The sequence below is a fragment of the Pseudomyrmex gracilis genome, unplaced genomic scaffold (genome assembly GCF_002006095.1).
Source record: "Pseudomyrmex gracilis isolate BER0280 unplaced genomic scaffold, ASM200609v1 scaffold_230, whole genome shotgun sequence".
Taxonomy (NCBI): domain Eukaryota; kingdom Metazoa; phylum Arthropoda; class Insecta; order Hymenoptera; family Formicidae; genus Pseudomyrmex; species Pseudomyrmex gracilis.
In genome coordinates this window covers 150,053-166,065 of record NW_018020814.1, presented here as the reverse complement: position 1 = coordinate 166,065, position 16,013 = coordinate 150,053, and the positions used below count along the sequence as shown (strand labels likewise).

The window sequence follows — 16,013 nt, the reverse complement described above, 5'->3', positions numbered from 1 at the left end:
GACTAAAACACTAAAAAATCATAAAAAAAAATTTAACTTTTAACTTGTTAATTATTTTTTTTTATTAACTTAACTTTTAATCAATTAATTTCATTGTGGATTAACTTGTATCTTAACTAAATAAAATTTTTAAGAGGGTACTGGATACCGACTATAGAGACCTGCAAATCGACGTTTTAATATTTCGTTTTGTGCCGTATTTACTGCATCAAATCCAAAACGCTTCTACAGAAATAAGTAAATTATGCTAAGAGTTTGCTGTTGTTCTTTGGAATGTCAAAATTCAGCATAAATTTTTTCTTATACAGTTTTCTTCTATAAATCTCACATATATTCGTGTATATAAAATTTTTTCTAAGCTTATGTACGTATTTACACCGAACTACAGCAATACATACGACACAAAACAATCTAATGAAATCACTCAGAATATGATTTGATTGTCTAATTGATGCACAAAAAGTAATATTGTGATGATGTGTATTTGATATACCATATACTATCATTATGAATGAAAAACAAGTTCAAAAAAGCATTATATACCCATTTTCAAAAGCTTTATATAGTTTTGTATATTCATTTGCTTCTGTGGAAGCGCTTTTAATGTTGTGCAGTAAATAAAATTAAAAAATAAAGAAATTTTTAGGTTCTAAAAACGTCGGTTTACAGGTCTCTCTATCCAGTTTACAAGCCGGGCTCCAGTACCCTCTTAAGACCTTTAACCGTAACTTAACTTAAATAAAAAAAAAAAAAATTTAACTTACCCAACCTTGGAAACTGGTGCGGGAAATCGAACATTGCCACCAAATGCGGAAGAAGACGACGAAGGAAAGGGAGGAGGGGGAGGAGGGGGAACAACGTGCCTCGAAAATATATTTCCGGATCCCGCGCCGGAGAAGATGCTCTTGCTCGTGGCCAATTGAAACGAGGCGACTGATTCCGCACCGCGCGACGTTTCCGGTTGCTTGGAAAATACTGTGGAATTTTTGAACAAATTATTATTGTTGCTAATTGAAGAAATTGCAGGCTGTTGTTTGTCGTTACCTGCGACTGTATTTTCGCGAGCTTTCGCTCTGTCGTCCGATTTTTGATCAAATATCGATTTTACTTGCGCGCTCGATTGAGACTTTTCCTCAAATTTGTCTCTCGAACGTTCGTACGCATCGGATACCGATGTTTTGAAGATATCCGAGACGGAAACCGATTCGGAAACCGACGCGAGTTTATGGGACACACCCGTCGATTCCACGCTCGCGTTTGTTAACGTTTGTTTCTTAATTCGCGCCGGACTACTGCCGTTCTTCGCGGCGTTTTGATTCTTCGAGTCTCCCGTCATCGACCTCGGCGTCGTCTTCTTCGTTTCTTTTTCCCCAAACTCGTACGAATCTTGCACCTCGAAATTAATATTCGAATTCTGATCAGCGGCGTTGACGGACTCGGGTTTCAGATTTCCGTTAGCGTCGAAACTGTTGTGCGGCTTGTGATTCAAGTAGGTTTTCTCCGGCATTTTTTTACCGGCGATACACTGTCCGACGGTGAACTTCAAAGAAATTCTCTTGGATTCGATCAGATTGAAAGCCCGGATTTGCGGTATGTTCACCGCCGGCATAACGAAATTCTGACGATTCAGATAAACGTGCAAGTCGTCGTCCGACAAACTCTGTCTGACTTGGGCGCAGAAATATTTGGCTTCCCGTTCGTTCTCGAAACCCAATATATCTATCAGTTCGTACAAAGGAAACGCGGTTTGCGTGCTTCTGCAGTAAGCTTTGATTATAACGCGAAAAGCCTTCAGTCTGATTTGATTGAAATATCTCAACAATATGCAAGCGTTCAAGTAAGTTGTTTCTCGAACGAGTTGAAAAAATTTGTAATAATTGTTCGAGTCGAGTGCGAAGTAAACTTTGATCGCGAACTGAACTTCCGGCGAATTTTGCACGGATCTCGGCAACTGTTGCAGATCGTACAGAAAATTGCCGTTGTTCAAATTGAGCAAAACCACGTAAGCTCTGAATTCCGCCTCGTTTTCGCAAGTGATACCTTTCACTCTCAGATCGTTGTACATGTACTTCAACGTTTGCAAACATTTGGTCAAATTTTCCGAATTGATCTTCTTGTCGAACACGGACGAGTCCTCGGCGCAAAGTCTCTCCGAGCAGACGATGTGAAATCGAGCGCACTGTTCGATCAATTCGACGCTGTCGACGCAACACAATTCCTGCTGGGTGATGTCCTTTCTTATTCCTCTGGTTCGGTCCCACAAAAAGTGATACCATTCGGCCAGATTTGCGCTCTCGTCTTCGCAGAGATCAACTATTTCGTGAAGCAAGTAGCTCATGGTCATTTTCAACGATTTAACCGGTCTCAATTCGTGAGGCATCGGTTCCTCCTGATCCGCCGAAGATCTCGAATATTGCTTGATGGCCGTCACGTGATTTATCTTGTACTCGTTTGCCTCCAATTGTTCGTAGGACGCGACCTGTCTCTGCGATTCGCGCATGAGACGTTCCTTTTCCGGACACATGTCGGGACATGTGCCGGTGGTGACTTTGGCGGTCGCGAGCGAAGCCGGTTTGACTCGTTTCAATCTCATCAGACGATCTCTGGCCTCCAACACTTTGTACTTATCCTCGGCCGTAACGGCAACTTGATGTATTATATTTTGCAATTCTTCCATCGAAGTTTGCGTGGTGGGCAACGATTTGGCTTTTTGAATCTCGGCATCCGGTTTATCTTTCGCAGCTGCTTTGTCTAATTTTGACGTTGTTTTCCCACCCGGTGTTCTGATTTTTAACGGCAGCAATGTGTTCGCGTCGGACACAAGCTCGGCACCTTTGACAGGATGCAAATTGTATTCCAATTGCGCCATAGCTTCCAATTCGTATTTGATCTCGTCGTTACTCGCCTTGAGTAAATTTGTTACTATGTTTTTATCTTTCTTCTTGGACGGTGCCTTCAGCAGCGATTCCATCTTGGTCCAACTTATGTGAAACTTATCGCCCTTGTATTCCCCGGCGCTGTAGTACGCGTTATTTGCTTCTTCCTTCTTGGCGTATACCACCACAATTATGCATTTCTTCGGACGAACGGTTAATTTTACAATATTTCCGTATTTCATGAAGTATTCCTTTGCCATTGACTTGGTTAGCAATTCTTTGGGAACACCGGAACACGTTATCGCGTTATTTATGTTGACTTTGGCAACTTGCGACCTGGAATTCTTCTTAAGCTGTTCGAACGCTCCCGTATCTTTGAGAGCGTTTGCAAACACATTCACCGTTGGTTCGTACGTCTTAGTTCTCGAAATTACAGGTTTGTACTTGGATTTGTTATTTAGAGAACTTGTACAATCCGAACTATATTGCGACACTACCGTAGGTGCTGCAAAGGTAAACATATTTTTTTTACTAGAAGAAATATCGAAACAATGATCCGATCCTAGACCAAAGTTAATAATTCTTGGAGGATTTTCTATAGCGTTTGGTTTGGAGAATACAAAAGGAGCGGGAACAGTGCTCTCGTCCAAAGAATCAACGTCCATATTGTCTATTTTTTCCATTTTTCTTGATATTATTTAGTTTTGTTTTACTTCTGTCAAAAGAAAACGTGAATGCAATAATATTGTTGGAATACTATATGTGAAACAATATGTGTATAAAACACATTTGAATATTTTCAAATTAAATAATTGGCTATACGTACCACGTATTGTGACGAGAACAAGAGACTTCCACAATTTGTTAATAATTATACTTCCTTTTTATTAACTTTTATTTTTTTTTTATTATAGGAAGACTAAACAAAATTTTTCTCTCCCCACGAAACGCAACGCAGTAACCTACAATAACTTGACGTTATGACATGGTTACTTCTTTGCAATATTATGGCTCTGTAAAAAACCTACTCTGTTAATTCACACGCCAGTCTGTGTCTAAATAAATGTAAATTATTTGTTGAAGACGAATTGGTGTGGGACACCAAATTTTTTCCAAGGTTAGTTTGGTTTGGCGCAGTTGTGGCCACTGAACTATAATATGGAACGCGCCTTGCCATTGACCATGGGTGCGTTCAGACAACTCAACCGCACCGTCTGAACGCACCCATTAGGTGCGTTCAGACAACTCGACAGTTGCACAACAGTTGAGAGATAATCACTTCTGATTGGATCATACTTTTGAAACCGCTCCAGATTTTGAAGAATAGTCCAATCATAAGTGATGATCTCTCAACCGTTGCGTTGTCTGAACGCACCCAGAGGTTCCAAAAGTATGATCCAATCAGAAGTGATTATCTCTCAACCGTTGTGCAACTGTTGAGTTGTCAGAACGCACCCAATGTAGAACAGGCTTTATAGTTCAGTGAGCGTATAACTTGCGTCATCAAATCAAATCGTCTCAGTTACCATGCGCAAATACGCTAAGACGATTTGATTGGCTGACGCAAGTTACGCTCAATGTAAAAGCCACAACCGTGATTGATCAATTCGGCTGAAACAAATAATGCGATTGGTCAATACCAATAGAACAATGGGTGCGTTCAGACAACTCAACAGTTGCACAACGGTTGAGAGATAATCACTTCTGATTGGATCATACTTTTGGAACCGCATCAGATTTTGAAGAATAGTCCTATCATAAGNGATGATCTCTCAACCGTTGAGTTNTTTGAACGCACCTAATAAGTGTGTTCAGACAACTCAACAGTTGCACAACGGTTGAGAGATAATCACTTCTGATTGGATCATACTTTTGGAACCGCTCCAGATTTTGAAGATTAGTCCTATCATAAGCTATGATCTCTCAACCGTTGAGTTGTCTGAACGCACCCAATCAGACGATTGAGGCTGCGTTCCAAATTTACCGCCAGCACGACGCCAGTGCTAAAAATTGTATAATATACGTGACGCAAACTATAGATCTTTATCGCTGGCAGTGAATTTTGGAGAACACAGCCTAAGTTAAGGCGATTTTTGGCGATCGTATGATACATATACCAAAGTGTACCAAACTATAATCTGAAGTCACTCGAACTATAGTTTGGTACACTTTGGTATACGTACCATACGATCGCCAAAAATCGTCTTTAATTGAATAATTGCGAAACCGATGTTTTTTTTTAAATCCATACATATATGTATTATACATTTAAACACGTTTGTAATTTATAGTAAATCTGCTTCCGAATATATATATATATATATATATTCCGCCGCTGTCTTGGCTGATTTTCGAGCGAGCGCAAATCCATCCAACACTCGACCCACCGTATCAAAATTCGACCGTTAGACGCGCGCGCGCATTCGCACTGCGATTTGCTTTGCGCGAGCGGCTAACGTCAGACCGTCGAACATCGTCGGCGGCGTAGCGGCGACAGCTGACGCTCGTTGTTGAGACGTTTAAACCCCACTCGTTCATCGGTACGTGTGATTTTATGTGAAACCGTCACAAATCGATTGATCTCGTTTTGCGATGTTCTTTGCGACCACGATCGCGCGATTGTCATTTCGTCGTCGGCAGCAGCACCGGTATCATCATCAAGAAGAACGATTCAACCCGACAATCCACTACGCGCGGGCGGCAGCGAGCAAGATGGCGGCGACCGAATCAAAAGTCGCGCTCTGCTCGACTTTCGGCGGATAATGGTGACCGGCGGCGGCGGCGGCAGCGGCGGTGGTGGTAGCAGCAGCAGCGACGAGGACGACGAGGAGATTCGCTCGAGATGCGCAAAACATTCCGTTAATTACGTAAAAATGTTCCGACGACGTAATAATATGCAAAGTGCGAGCTATTACAACGCAAATGTAAAAATTTTCACGCGAAACTGCCGCAACAGCAGCAGCAGCAGACGGGAATAGAGTAGACCGCGGAGAGACGCGCGCCCGCATTTACCAGCGGCCATCGCCGAAATTCCGGTTCCGTTTTTTCCCCCCCAAAGAGTTTGAATTCTCCGTAACGGTCATTCTCTCTCTCTCTCTCTCGAGTCTTTAAGTGTCAAGCGCGTGTTTCTTCTCCTTCACGAGCCCCCGTGTGTATAAAACAAATCGGAGGTGTGCGAGCAGTGTCGTCATCGTCGTCGTCGTCGTCGTCGTCGTCGTCGTCGTCTGGCGAAATCTCTGTGCGCACACAACACGCATTCCCTCCAACCGTATGACGTCTTCTGCGCGGAGTCTCTTAACAACGGCGCACGTTACACACGTAATTAAAGATTAGCGCGTGTAGGCAGCAGAGAGACTCCTTTTGCTAGAGTTTATATAGAAGACACTTCGCCTAGTTACCCGCCTACTCTCCTACTTACCCTACACCTACCTAAACTACGTAACTACCTACCAGCGTGTTTATTACGTGCTTGCCTATATATATGTATATATATATATATATATATATATATCGCGCTAATTGAACACTCGCATTTGCATTTAACATCAGGCTGATGACAGATCCACCTGATCGGTATCTATTTTACTACGCCGTATTACATCCACAATTGGATCACGATGGAAGATACAAACGAGGTTTTGGTATGTGCCGCTGAATTCATAAAAGGTAATCCGTTATCCCGCTGCAGATTAGTCTATTTTTAATAATTGGAAAATAGAATTGTATCTTTTTTTTTTTTTTTTCCATTATGGTATCAAAATTGTTGTATACTTTTGTTCATGTATTTTTGATTTTTATACATTTTGTTTGTTTTTTTTTTTTAAATAAAACATCCTTTCTGGAAGTTCAATAAAAATTGTTTTTTTGTATTTGTTTCGATTATGCACATTTTTTATACATATGGTTTTTTTTTCACAAAAAATCCTTTCAGTTTGAAAGTTCAAGTTTTTTTTTTTTTTATTATTTATATTAAATTTCTTTTGAAATATTTTAATTTTTAAAAATTAGATTTGGTTTTTTTAAGTTTAAAGATTAGATTTAGATTTTTTTTATTTTGTATTATAAATCTAAGATATAAATCTTATATAAGATATGTATATAAATTTTTACTTATAAATAATCTTACTTATTTTGTCTTTTCTTTCCAGATCGATTATATTTTGTGACTCTTAGAACGCAAATAAGACCAAAAAGTACTCCAAACACACATTACTTCAGTATCGATCACGAATTGGTGTATGAAAATTTTTATGCTGATTTTGGTCCTCTGAATTTAGCAATGCTCTACAGGTACTGCCAAAAAGTAAACAAAAAGTTAAAGGGCATTGCTCTTAGCAAAAAGAAACTTGTACATTATACGAGTATAATGGATGCAAAAAAAAGAGTAAATGCTGCGTTTCTCATAGGAAGTTATGCGGTAATAAACCAAAGTTTTTTTTCTACAATATTTTATAAACACTATATATATATATATATATATATTTTTTTTCTTACATTTTCAATAAAAAGTAGGAAGACTGGTATTTATTGATGTGCAAAAGAAATTCACACGTATCTTTGTTTTTAGATATTGTACTGCAAGCGTACAGCGCAGGAAGCGTATGAATGTTTGACAAAAAGTCCAAATACTCCTTCTTTCATCATGTTCCGCGATGCTTCCATCGGACCACCTTGCTATCAAATATCGTTGAAGGATTGTCTAAGTGCTATATACAAGTGCCATCTACTCGGTTTCTTTAATTTCGAAGATTTCTGTTATAAAGAATACGAACACTTTGAAAGGGTGGAGAATGGGGATTTAAATTGGATAGTTCCTGGGAAATTTATTGCTTTTTGTGGTCCACACGCAAGATCTAAGATGGAAGATGGTACATATTTAATGATAAGTGTACCAATGACATCAGGTTGATTTTTGTTTTTTTTTTGTTTTTTTTTTTGCCGACTAGAGCATTAGTTACGTTGAGAAACTCAACAATTGCACACAACGGTTGAGAGATGATCACTTATGATTGTGGACCGTACTTTTGAAACCGTGGCAGTTTTAAAAAATAGTTCTGTTACAATTGATGATCTCTCAATCGTTGCGCAACTGTTGAGTTTTCTGAACAAAACCATTGTTAACGCATTGGAGAGTCAATCGGTCTATATTCACTTCTGCAGGGTTGGCAAAAGTCCGGTTTTTTTTGGAAAAAGTCCGTGCCAGTGGTAAAAACCGGTTTTTCCAGGTATTTTCTGGAAAAAAACCGGCAACAATTAATGTTTTCTAAACCGAAGTAAATATTTAATATTAAATATTAATATTAAATATTAATATTTAATATTTAATATTTTAGAATGTTTTCTAAAATCATTTTTTTTTTTAGAAAGCTAGAAATATAAATGTCAGAACGTCGTGGAAAGCATTATGTAAAAATGATGATTTTCCTGCAGAATTTATTAATTTTTTTATGCATCTACATAACTGTCCAGCGCGAGTTCGGCGTCAATAGAAAGATTATTTTCGAATTTAAGTTTCATACAAACCAAAGTACGCAATAGATTAGGAGTTGAAATATCAAACAAACTAGTTTTCTGTTATAGAATGTTAAATACAAATGTTGAATATAATTGCGAACAAGATATAGATTGGTAAAAAGTTTTATAACTACATGTATTAATACTATAATATTAATATAATATAATATAAATAATATAATATTAATAATATAAATTTTATAACTACATAATATAAATACATGTATTAATCATTTGTATAATTTTTGCCAGTTTATGCCAGTTTAGGAATAAAGTCCAGGACGGTTAAAACCGGAATTTACCATGGTTTTTTCCACCCCCTGGTTTTTTCTTGCCAACCCTGCACTTCTGTGTATACATAAATGATATCAGTTGTATCAAGCGGTATCAATGCATATTGATTGTACAGTATTTTTTCCATAGGTTATCCACTGCACGGTCCGGAATCATATTTTACGTATTTTCGTCGTAACAACGTGACAACGGTCGTGCGACTTAATAAAAAAGTTTACGACGCATCAAGCTTCACCGACGCCGGTTTTATTCATAAAGATTTATTTTTTGTGGACGGTTCGACACCAACGGATTCGATAATGCATCAGTTTCTTAAAATAGCGGAAAATGCAAACGGCGCCGTTGCTGTGCACTGCAAAGCGGGTCTTGGAAGAACAGGTTCTCTCATTGGTTGTTACATTATGAAGCATTATCATTTAACAGCTCACGAAACTATTGCTTGGATAAGGATATGTAGGCCAGGTTCTGTAATTGGGCATCAGCAACAGTGGCTAGAGAAGTGGGTATTTGTCACTTCTTTTAGTTTCTTTTTATGAATTATTTAGTGTTTTATTTTATGAGAAAAAAAAACTATGAAATATATATTTGTAAAAAAAATATATATATATATGTATATAAATTGTTATATACTTTAGGAAAGAGGCATATCTTCGATCATTGTTAAAGGAACCATTGCAACCTCAAAATGGAAATCCGGTTCATAAATATGGGATATATTCAATAGCTGGCAGGCCCAGAGCAGTTTCTTTCCAGGGAAATCTAAAGAGTTTAGTGGAGGATAATGTATCCGGTATAATGCATCGCGTAGACGAGATAAAATTGGACGATCCTGGACCGGTAGCTGGAGCTAGTGCTACTCCTAGATGTAACACACTGACTCAGGGTGATAAATTGTGCAGAATCAAAGCCAGAAGAAGAGGCATGTCGATGACACAATCTCCTTTCGCAAGTACAACGACGTCTACCGTACAGTAAGTGCTGTGCATTATTATTTTTATCAACGATTTTTATACATTTTTACTGATTTTTAATTTATACAAAAATCAGGTCAAGCCTCAGATTTTAACAAATAAATTTTACATTTATGTTGAGAAATATAAAAGCAATTTGAAGTATACAACACGGCGTTATTTAATATACAAAACAATTCAATCCATTTGTAACATGGATCTTTCCAGTTCAAATAAAACCGATATTATAAATTTTAATTAGGGGGGTATACGGGGTCCTTCATATATATGTGATGCAAATCTAGCATCCTGTATGGAGGAAAAAAATTATTTCGAATTATATATGTGTATACATATATATATAATTAAGCACATTCTCTGCATAACATCCTGCAAACGGCTCTTACAACCCAATTTATTTTCATTCATTAGTCCAAAGACTCCCGAGCCCGAAGAATCTTCTTCTTGTTGTTATTAATTAAAAATTTACGCTGGTGGAAGATGGCGTTATTATCAGTTCAATATTCGATAGATGTGTGCTAAGTATTGCGAGACAAACTCCAAATAGCCTCGGTAGCCTAACAGGGAAGGCGACGGCTCGACTCAGGTTCGACTCTTGGCTGAGGAGTTTTTTTTTTCGCAATATTTTAAAATTGGTTAGGGGGATATTCGGTGTATCCTTCATATATATGTGACGCAAATCTATAGCGTCCTATATGGAGGAAAAAAATTATTTCGAATTATATATGTGTATACATATATATACAATATAATTAAGCACATTCTCTGCATAACATTCTGCAAACGGCTCTTACAACCCAATTTATTTTCATTCATTAGTCTATAAATTTTAGTATTTTTAACATAATAATGTCAATTTACATAAAAGGTCTCTTAAAGTACATTAAGAATATGTGATAATATAAATACTCCACAATCTCTTTATTTATACACCACGTAGGACAAGTGAAAAGTTACAATTAATTTTCGCGTGCTTTTTAAAAAGGCTGATTGCCTTTTTAAGTTTGTCCTACATAGAATATATATTATATTTACAGTCCTTATTTGGGACCTTTGTTACAAACCAGAAGTCAAAAGGGGACTATTGCGTCTCTAGCGGCAAATAAAGAGAGAGATCCTACGAAAAGACTTCTATCACGTTCATCTGCAACGACAGTTGTGAAAAGGTTAGACAAATATATATATATATATATATGTATATATATATATATTATATATATATATATTTTGACCAACAAGTACAAGTAGTTTAGAAGACGTAAAATTTCTTCAGTTTTTTCCTCTACACATTATCAAATTCTTTTTTTACGTTCTGTACATTACCTTATATCTTTTCTCTATTTCTTCCATATATAGTTTATTAATATTTTCTATTAATATTTTATATTAATATTTTGGTCTCTTCTGTAAGTTCTATTTATAATTTATTAACACACATTTGTAATAAGCATCCGCTGATTTGAATTTTATTACTTATCGATAAACGGCATGCGCGCCATTCAAATGAGACATAGGATTTCTTTATTGTGACTGGAAATTGTAGAAACATTTGGTTGGTCAGCAGTAGCTGTGATCCATCTTCCTGCCGTATTAGGTCTAAACCGACAACACAGAGCCATAACAACAATACAACTTCCACCAATACAGTTACATCTTTAACCGTATCAAAGCCAGTGAGAAAGGCCAAACGTACTTCCTGCATGGCTGCACAGGCCCATGCTACAAACTCGTCTGCCAATCATACGGTACCGCAGCCGCAACAACGCATGAATATGATCCTCAGGTCGGCAGACCGAGTTACTCGCTATTCGCTCAGGCAGTAAGTCAATAACCGTGCCTGTTTCTCGAGTTTGGGTCTCTAAATCTTATGGTTATGCAGTTTTTTTTTATGTACTTTTTGCTTGTTTGAGTAAAAATTTGTAATAGTTTAACCCGTTTCTCCCGTTTCCTGTATATTTTCATCGCTTTCACAACACTCATGGCTCCTGAACATAACGCGGCAGAAGAGTCGACACGGCGACCACGTAAAAAATAATAGATAATATAATTCCGAAAAATAAAAAAAAAACGTTAATTTAACCATCGCGCGTGTGATCTATGTGTTGCCGCATACTGTGCGCAGAAGCCATTAGCTTTGCTTCATTATCATTATGCAAGTGCAATTTTTTTGTACAAAACTACCCCTATCCTGTTTTCATTGTTTGTATATCATCACTCATCTTTACAGGCATTATGGAAATAAAGTTTATAAAGATACACACATACACACACACACGCATACGCGACGCGCGCGCGTGTGTATATATATACATATATATATATATATATATTTACTAGATTTAATAATTGAATGCAATACATATTAAAATTATCTCTCACATTTATTTTATGTTAAATTAAAAGATTTATATCTCTTTTGTCTTTTGTGGTATGTACATAATGAATATATATATATATTTCCATTCTCAATATTCAATATATTTCTATTCAATATAGAATTATCTATTTTGTATATAAATTTTTATTCGTATCTTTTATAACACCAAAATTATTGAAAACTTATTTATTTGTGTATAAATTTTAGAAAAGATATTTTAAATTATAAAAAAAAAAAAAAAATAGTAGGAAAAAATTTTTTTATCGCCACTTTTGAGTGATAAAGCGATAATCCGCATGTGTGGCACGATAAATTTTGTTTCTCTTTTGTCCAAGCATGCAATACATACTAAATCTTATATTAGACCTGGGCAACAACAAAGTTGAAAATATTTTGAAAGTTGAGATATTTATATATTAGTCCAGGCCTCACACAAGTAATATGTACGTTTAACGTTATTTAGTGCTTAAGCAACGATACAAGTAGCACCAGAGGTAGCTAACGAACCGATGTCATTTATTTCTGTGACTTGCAGTGTGCGCACAACAAAAAGTTATAAAAGTGCATTTATCAGATGACTAACCGATATTCCCAGTGGCGTTGGGGAGGACTGTCAGGTAACTGGAGCATCTCACCAGCGCCGAAGATCTCATCGCTTAAATCCCATCATTCAGTAAAAAAAAAGCACTTCGCACTGATCTTCAACCCTTCAGTTCAAGCAAGCTTTATCCAGACTTTTGTATCTCAAAAATCAACGAAGATCTATAAAAAAAAAAACTATTATTAATCATCAACACTGCATCATTTGTTAATATAGTTTCTTATCATATCTGTGTATCTTGGGATATGAATTTGTTGCAGTGGCATTTAATATATAGCTTATACAGTTTTTAACCGTTCTTCCAAAAAAAAAAAGTCAAAGTATTGAATTTGTTATATCTTCATGAAAAAAAGTTTATTAAATTCTTGTTGTTCTTTCACTTTAATCTTCTGCTGGTCAGAGAATAAGGACTTGTAGATACATTTTTTCAAAAATCATGCCGATCATTTATATAAACCATTTATGTATATAAGATCTGTTCTCAATAATTTTTTCAGTTTTATCAAAAATTTTTTTAACGTTTGCGTATTCTTTTTGCTACATTTAGTAAACATATATTTTATACGCAACCTAAGATACATTCCTCTTTCACATTGATTTAAGTTTTTATTTACCTTATGAGAAAAAGAAAAAGATTGATTATTTTTATCGCGTTATAAAAAAAATAAAATAAAATTATAATATTTTTTTATATAAAAATACTCGTTTTCCTATGAGTAATAAGTGATTTTTACTATTGTTATGTAAATTCTAAAAGACGGCCTCGAAGTAAACATCTCTACATATATATATATATATGATATATGTATATATATATATATATTTATACGATATATGATATATGATATATAATATATGATATATGATATATGTATATATATATATTTATTTATATAAATTTATTGTTATGAAAAAATTATTGCGAACCGAAATTGAAAATAGCAAAATATCTATTATTGATCATCTTGATATATAAAGAATGTAGTATGTTAAAAGCTAGCATTAAGCTACGTGATTTAAGATTCGTAAAACGAAATACAAATCGCGTATTATTCGTGTTAGCTTTGAAACTTTGAAAAAAAAAAATATATATACATACACATGACTATGTTTAAATTTAATGTTAACAATCTTTGAGACACTAATTTATATGACACTTGTTGGGGGAAATTACTTTCATTTACTTTAAAGAAAAAAAAGAAAAATATAATATATATATATATAGAAAAGAAAATTTAGATTTCTATATTTCAGTATATATATGTGCTATGTACGTACACAGTTTACGTAAAATTGATAGTACACATTTTTACCAGATTGTTGGTAGAAGCTATAGAATTGTAGAATTCCTCATTAAATTAGAAAAAGATTGAATGTATTTGTACATTGTTTTATTGTTTTAAGCGAAATATAAATTTGTATATTTTACTTATACAATTGTGTGATTTCATAATTTTCTTTTTTTGGGTTTTGCAAATACACACACACACACTATATATATATATATATATATACACACACACACATAAATTGATACAAATAGTTTATCAAAAAAGAAATTTTAATATGTGAAAAATATCGTGTTATCTTCAGGTCTCTTTTTAAAAACATACATATTATTTTGCAAAACTTATTTGCAAGAAAACATTTGTGTGTCTATTTTAGAGCAAAACATATCAAAACAATGTGATGAAATAAATATATAACTCTGATATAAATTGTTACTACTTATATTGAATCTTCTAAAACCCCTTTATATTCTGGATAAAAACTTTATCAAACGTTTTATATTAAAGAAAGAACAATTAATACTTTAAAAATGTATCATGTGATTTGAAATTGGCCTGAAGATAAGACAAATATTTTATATCTCTATATGAATGAAGCGCTTTATTATAAAAGTGTACGTTAAGTGTACTTGGAATTATCGTGAAAATTTATTTTATGTAAAATTGAAGTTTAGCTGTTACTCTTACGAGTATCCACGGACTTCTTTTTTTAATATATTTTGTATCAATAATCTCGAAAGATGCAGGTTTTTACGCAGTAATGCAATTGCAATAGTTCTGGTGAAAAAGACTATTCATATTTGTATTATTTTTTTTAAACAGTATTTATATATATATATATATATATATATATATAATCGGAACATTATTTTAATTTATATATTATATTTATTTTAATGCATATATAAATATATTATCGATTTAACGATCTCGCGCACTAATTAGTTGTGTCGAGATGTGTGATATGTATATAAATGGAAAACAAATTTTTATTAAATAAAAGCAAACAAATATTAAAGAAATCTGAATTATAACATTGCTCGATTTTGTCTTTGATGCAACAAAAAGAAATTTTCAAAATTGACTATCGATATCTAAATGATAAGTGGCAGTCGTAAGAGTAACGATAGTTGTTCATGAACTGTCACGTGTATTTTAAGATATTTGAAAAATTTATTTTTTAAGTGTAAAGTTGATACACATATAGTTAAAAAAAATGAAGCTGTGTCAATAGACTGTAGTTGTATAGTATATATATGTATAGTTTTTAACTAAATTTTTTATGTATGGTACATATATATACACACATGTACATATGTATGTTTTATACATACATTTCTGGTAGGATATATATTGTGTTTATACATATTAGACATATTTTACTACGTATATATGTGTGTATTTATTTACAACATATACATAACTTTCTTGTTTCTAATTACAGTGTTTAAAAACACATGTTAATAAAATGTGATGTTTAGAAAAATATAGTCAATAGAGATCTAAGTAATGCAATTTAATAGTAGAGAACAATTATTTATTTTCGGAATAAAAGTTTATATTTAGTTTCGGAATAAGAGAAAAACGTGAAAAAAATTGTAAAAATATAGCTCTTCGCTGCTTTGATACCTGTTCAAAAATATTGTGAATTATGTATGTGAAGAGCATTTATAAATTTCTTTCCTTACCAGATGTTCAGAGATATCTACTGAATATTTTCTGGATATATATTGCAATATCTAATAAATAGATATCTATGAGAGATATTATTAGGATCGAATATTATATCGGTTTATATTGTAGTGTTTATTTATAATATTACGTGTGTGCGTATGTAAAAAATGAGACTACTTAAATTCTTAAAACCTTGATTGAGATTTGTCAATGTTATCAATGTAAACTTTAAAATGTGTACATAAGAATTAATAGCGCCAATTGACAAAAATGTCTTTCCATTTCTACATCCCACAGAGTAATATTACAAATATAACATTACTAATCACAGAACTATTAGAAAAAAATCTAAGTAAAAATATTTTGTTTGTTATAAAAGTGACACATTTTTAATGTATTATTATATATATATATATA

The 16,013-nt window shown here is 34.2% G+C and overlaps 2 protein-coding genes across 5 annotated transcripts in view; one reads left to right on the top strand and one right to left on the bottom strand.

Moving 5' to 3' along the window:
- The window catches only part of LOC109858934, a 9,121-nt gene extending 5,115 nt beyond the window's left edge, over positions 1 to 4,006 (bottom strand). Inside the window, exons 1-4 of the mRNA XM_020436658.1 lie at positions 3,905 to 4,006; positions 3,703 to 3,838; positions 1,045 to 3,591; positions 765 to 975 (exon numbers count right to left, since the gene is read on the bottom strand). Coding sequence (XP_020292247.1) covers positions 765 to 975; positions 1,045 to 3,559 — 2,726 coding nt within the window. The 5' untranslated portion in view covers positions 3,560 to 3,591; positions 3,703 to 3,838; positions 3,905 to 4,006. The remainder of the gene's footprint in view (positions 1 to 764; positions 976 to 1,044; positions 3,592 to 3,702; positions 3,839 to 3,904) is intronic.
- A 1,332-nt stretch (positions 4,007 to 5,338) lies between these two features.
- LOC109858930 (dual specificity protein phosphatase CDC14A) lies at positions 5,339 to 13,417 on the top strand. Of its 4 annotated transcripts, none has more exons than XM_020436653.1 (9): positions 5,339 to 6,194; positions 6,426 to 6,542; positions 7,025 to 7,293; positions 7,444 to 7,744; positions 8,814 to 9,183; positions 9,320 to 9,655; positions 10,693 to 10,821; positions 11,199 to 11,474; positions 12,568 to 13,416. In XM_020436653.1, exons 2-9 carry the CDS (start codon positions 6,494 to 6,496, stop codon positions 12,608 to 12,610), a joined length of 1,773 nt encoding a protein of 590 aa, XP_020292242.1. In that variant the 5' UTR covers positions 5,339 to 6,194; positions 6,426 to 6,493; the 3' UTR covers positions 12,611 to 13,416. The 4 variants fall into 4 exon arrangements, with proteins under 4 accessions (XP_020292242.1, XP_020292241.1, XP_020292243.1 ...); XM_020436652.1 differs by having other exon boundaries at positions 5,339 to 6,314; XM_020436654.1 differs by having other exon boundaries at positions 5,339 to 6,542; positions 11,250 to 11,474; positions 12,568 to 13,417.
- The last annotated feature ends 2,596 nt before the right edge of the window (positions 13,418 to 16,013 follow it).

What these genes read in the sequence shown, in the direction of transcription:
- LOC109858930 (XM_020436653.1), top strand. Translation starts at nt 6,494, where the DNA reads ATGGAAGATACAAACGAGGTTTTGGTATGTGCCGCTGAATTCATAAAA. An exon ending in TTCTCATAGGAAGTTATGCG is followed by an intron (nt 7,294 to 7,443) that starts GTAATAAACCAA and finishes CTTTGTTTTTAG; the next exon opens with ATATTGTACTGCAAGCGTAC. An exon ending in ACTCGCTATTCGCTCAGGCA is followed by an intron (nt 11,475 to 12,567) that starts GTAAGTCAATAA and finishes TGTGACTTGCAG; the next exon opens with TGTGCGCACAACAAAAAGTT.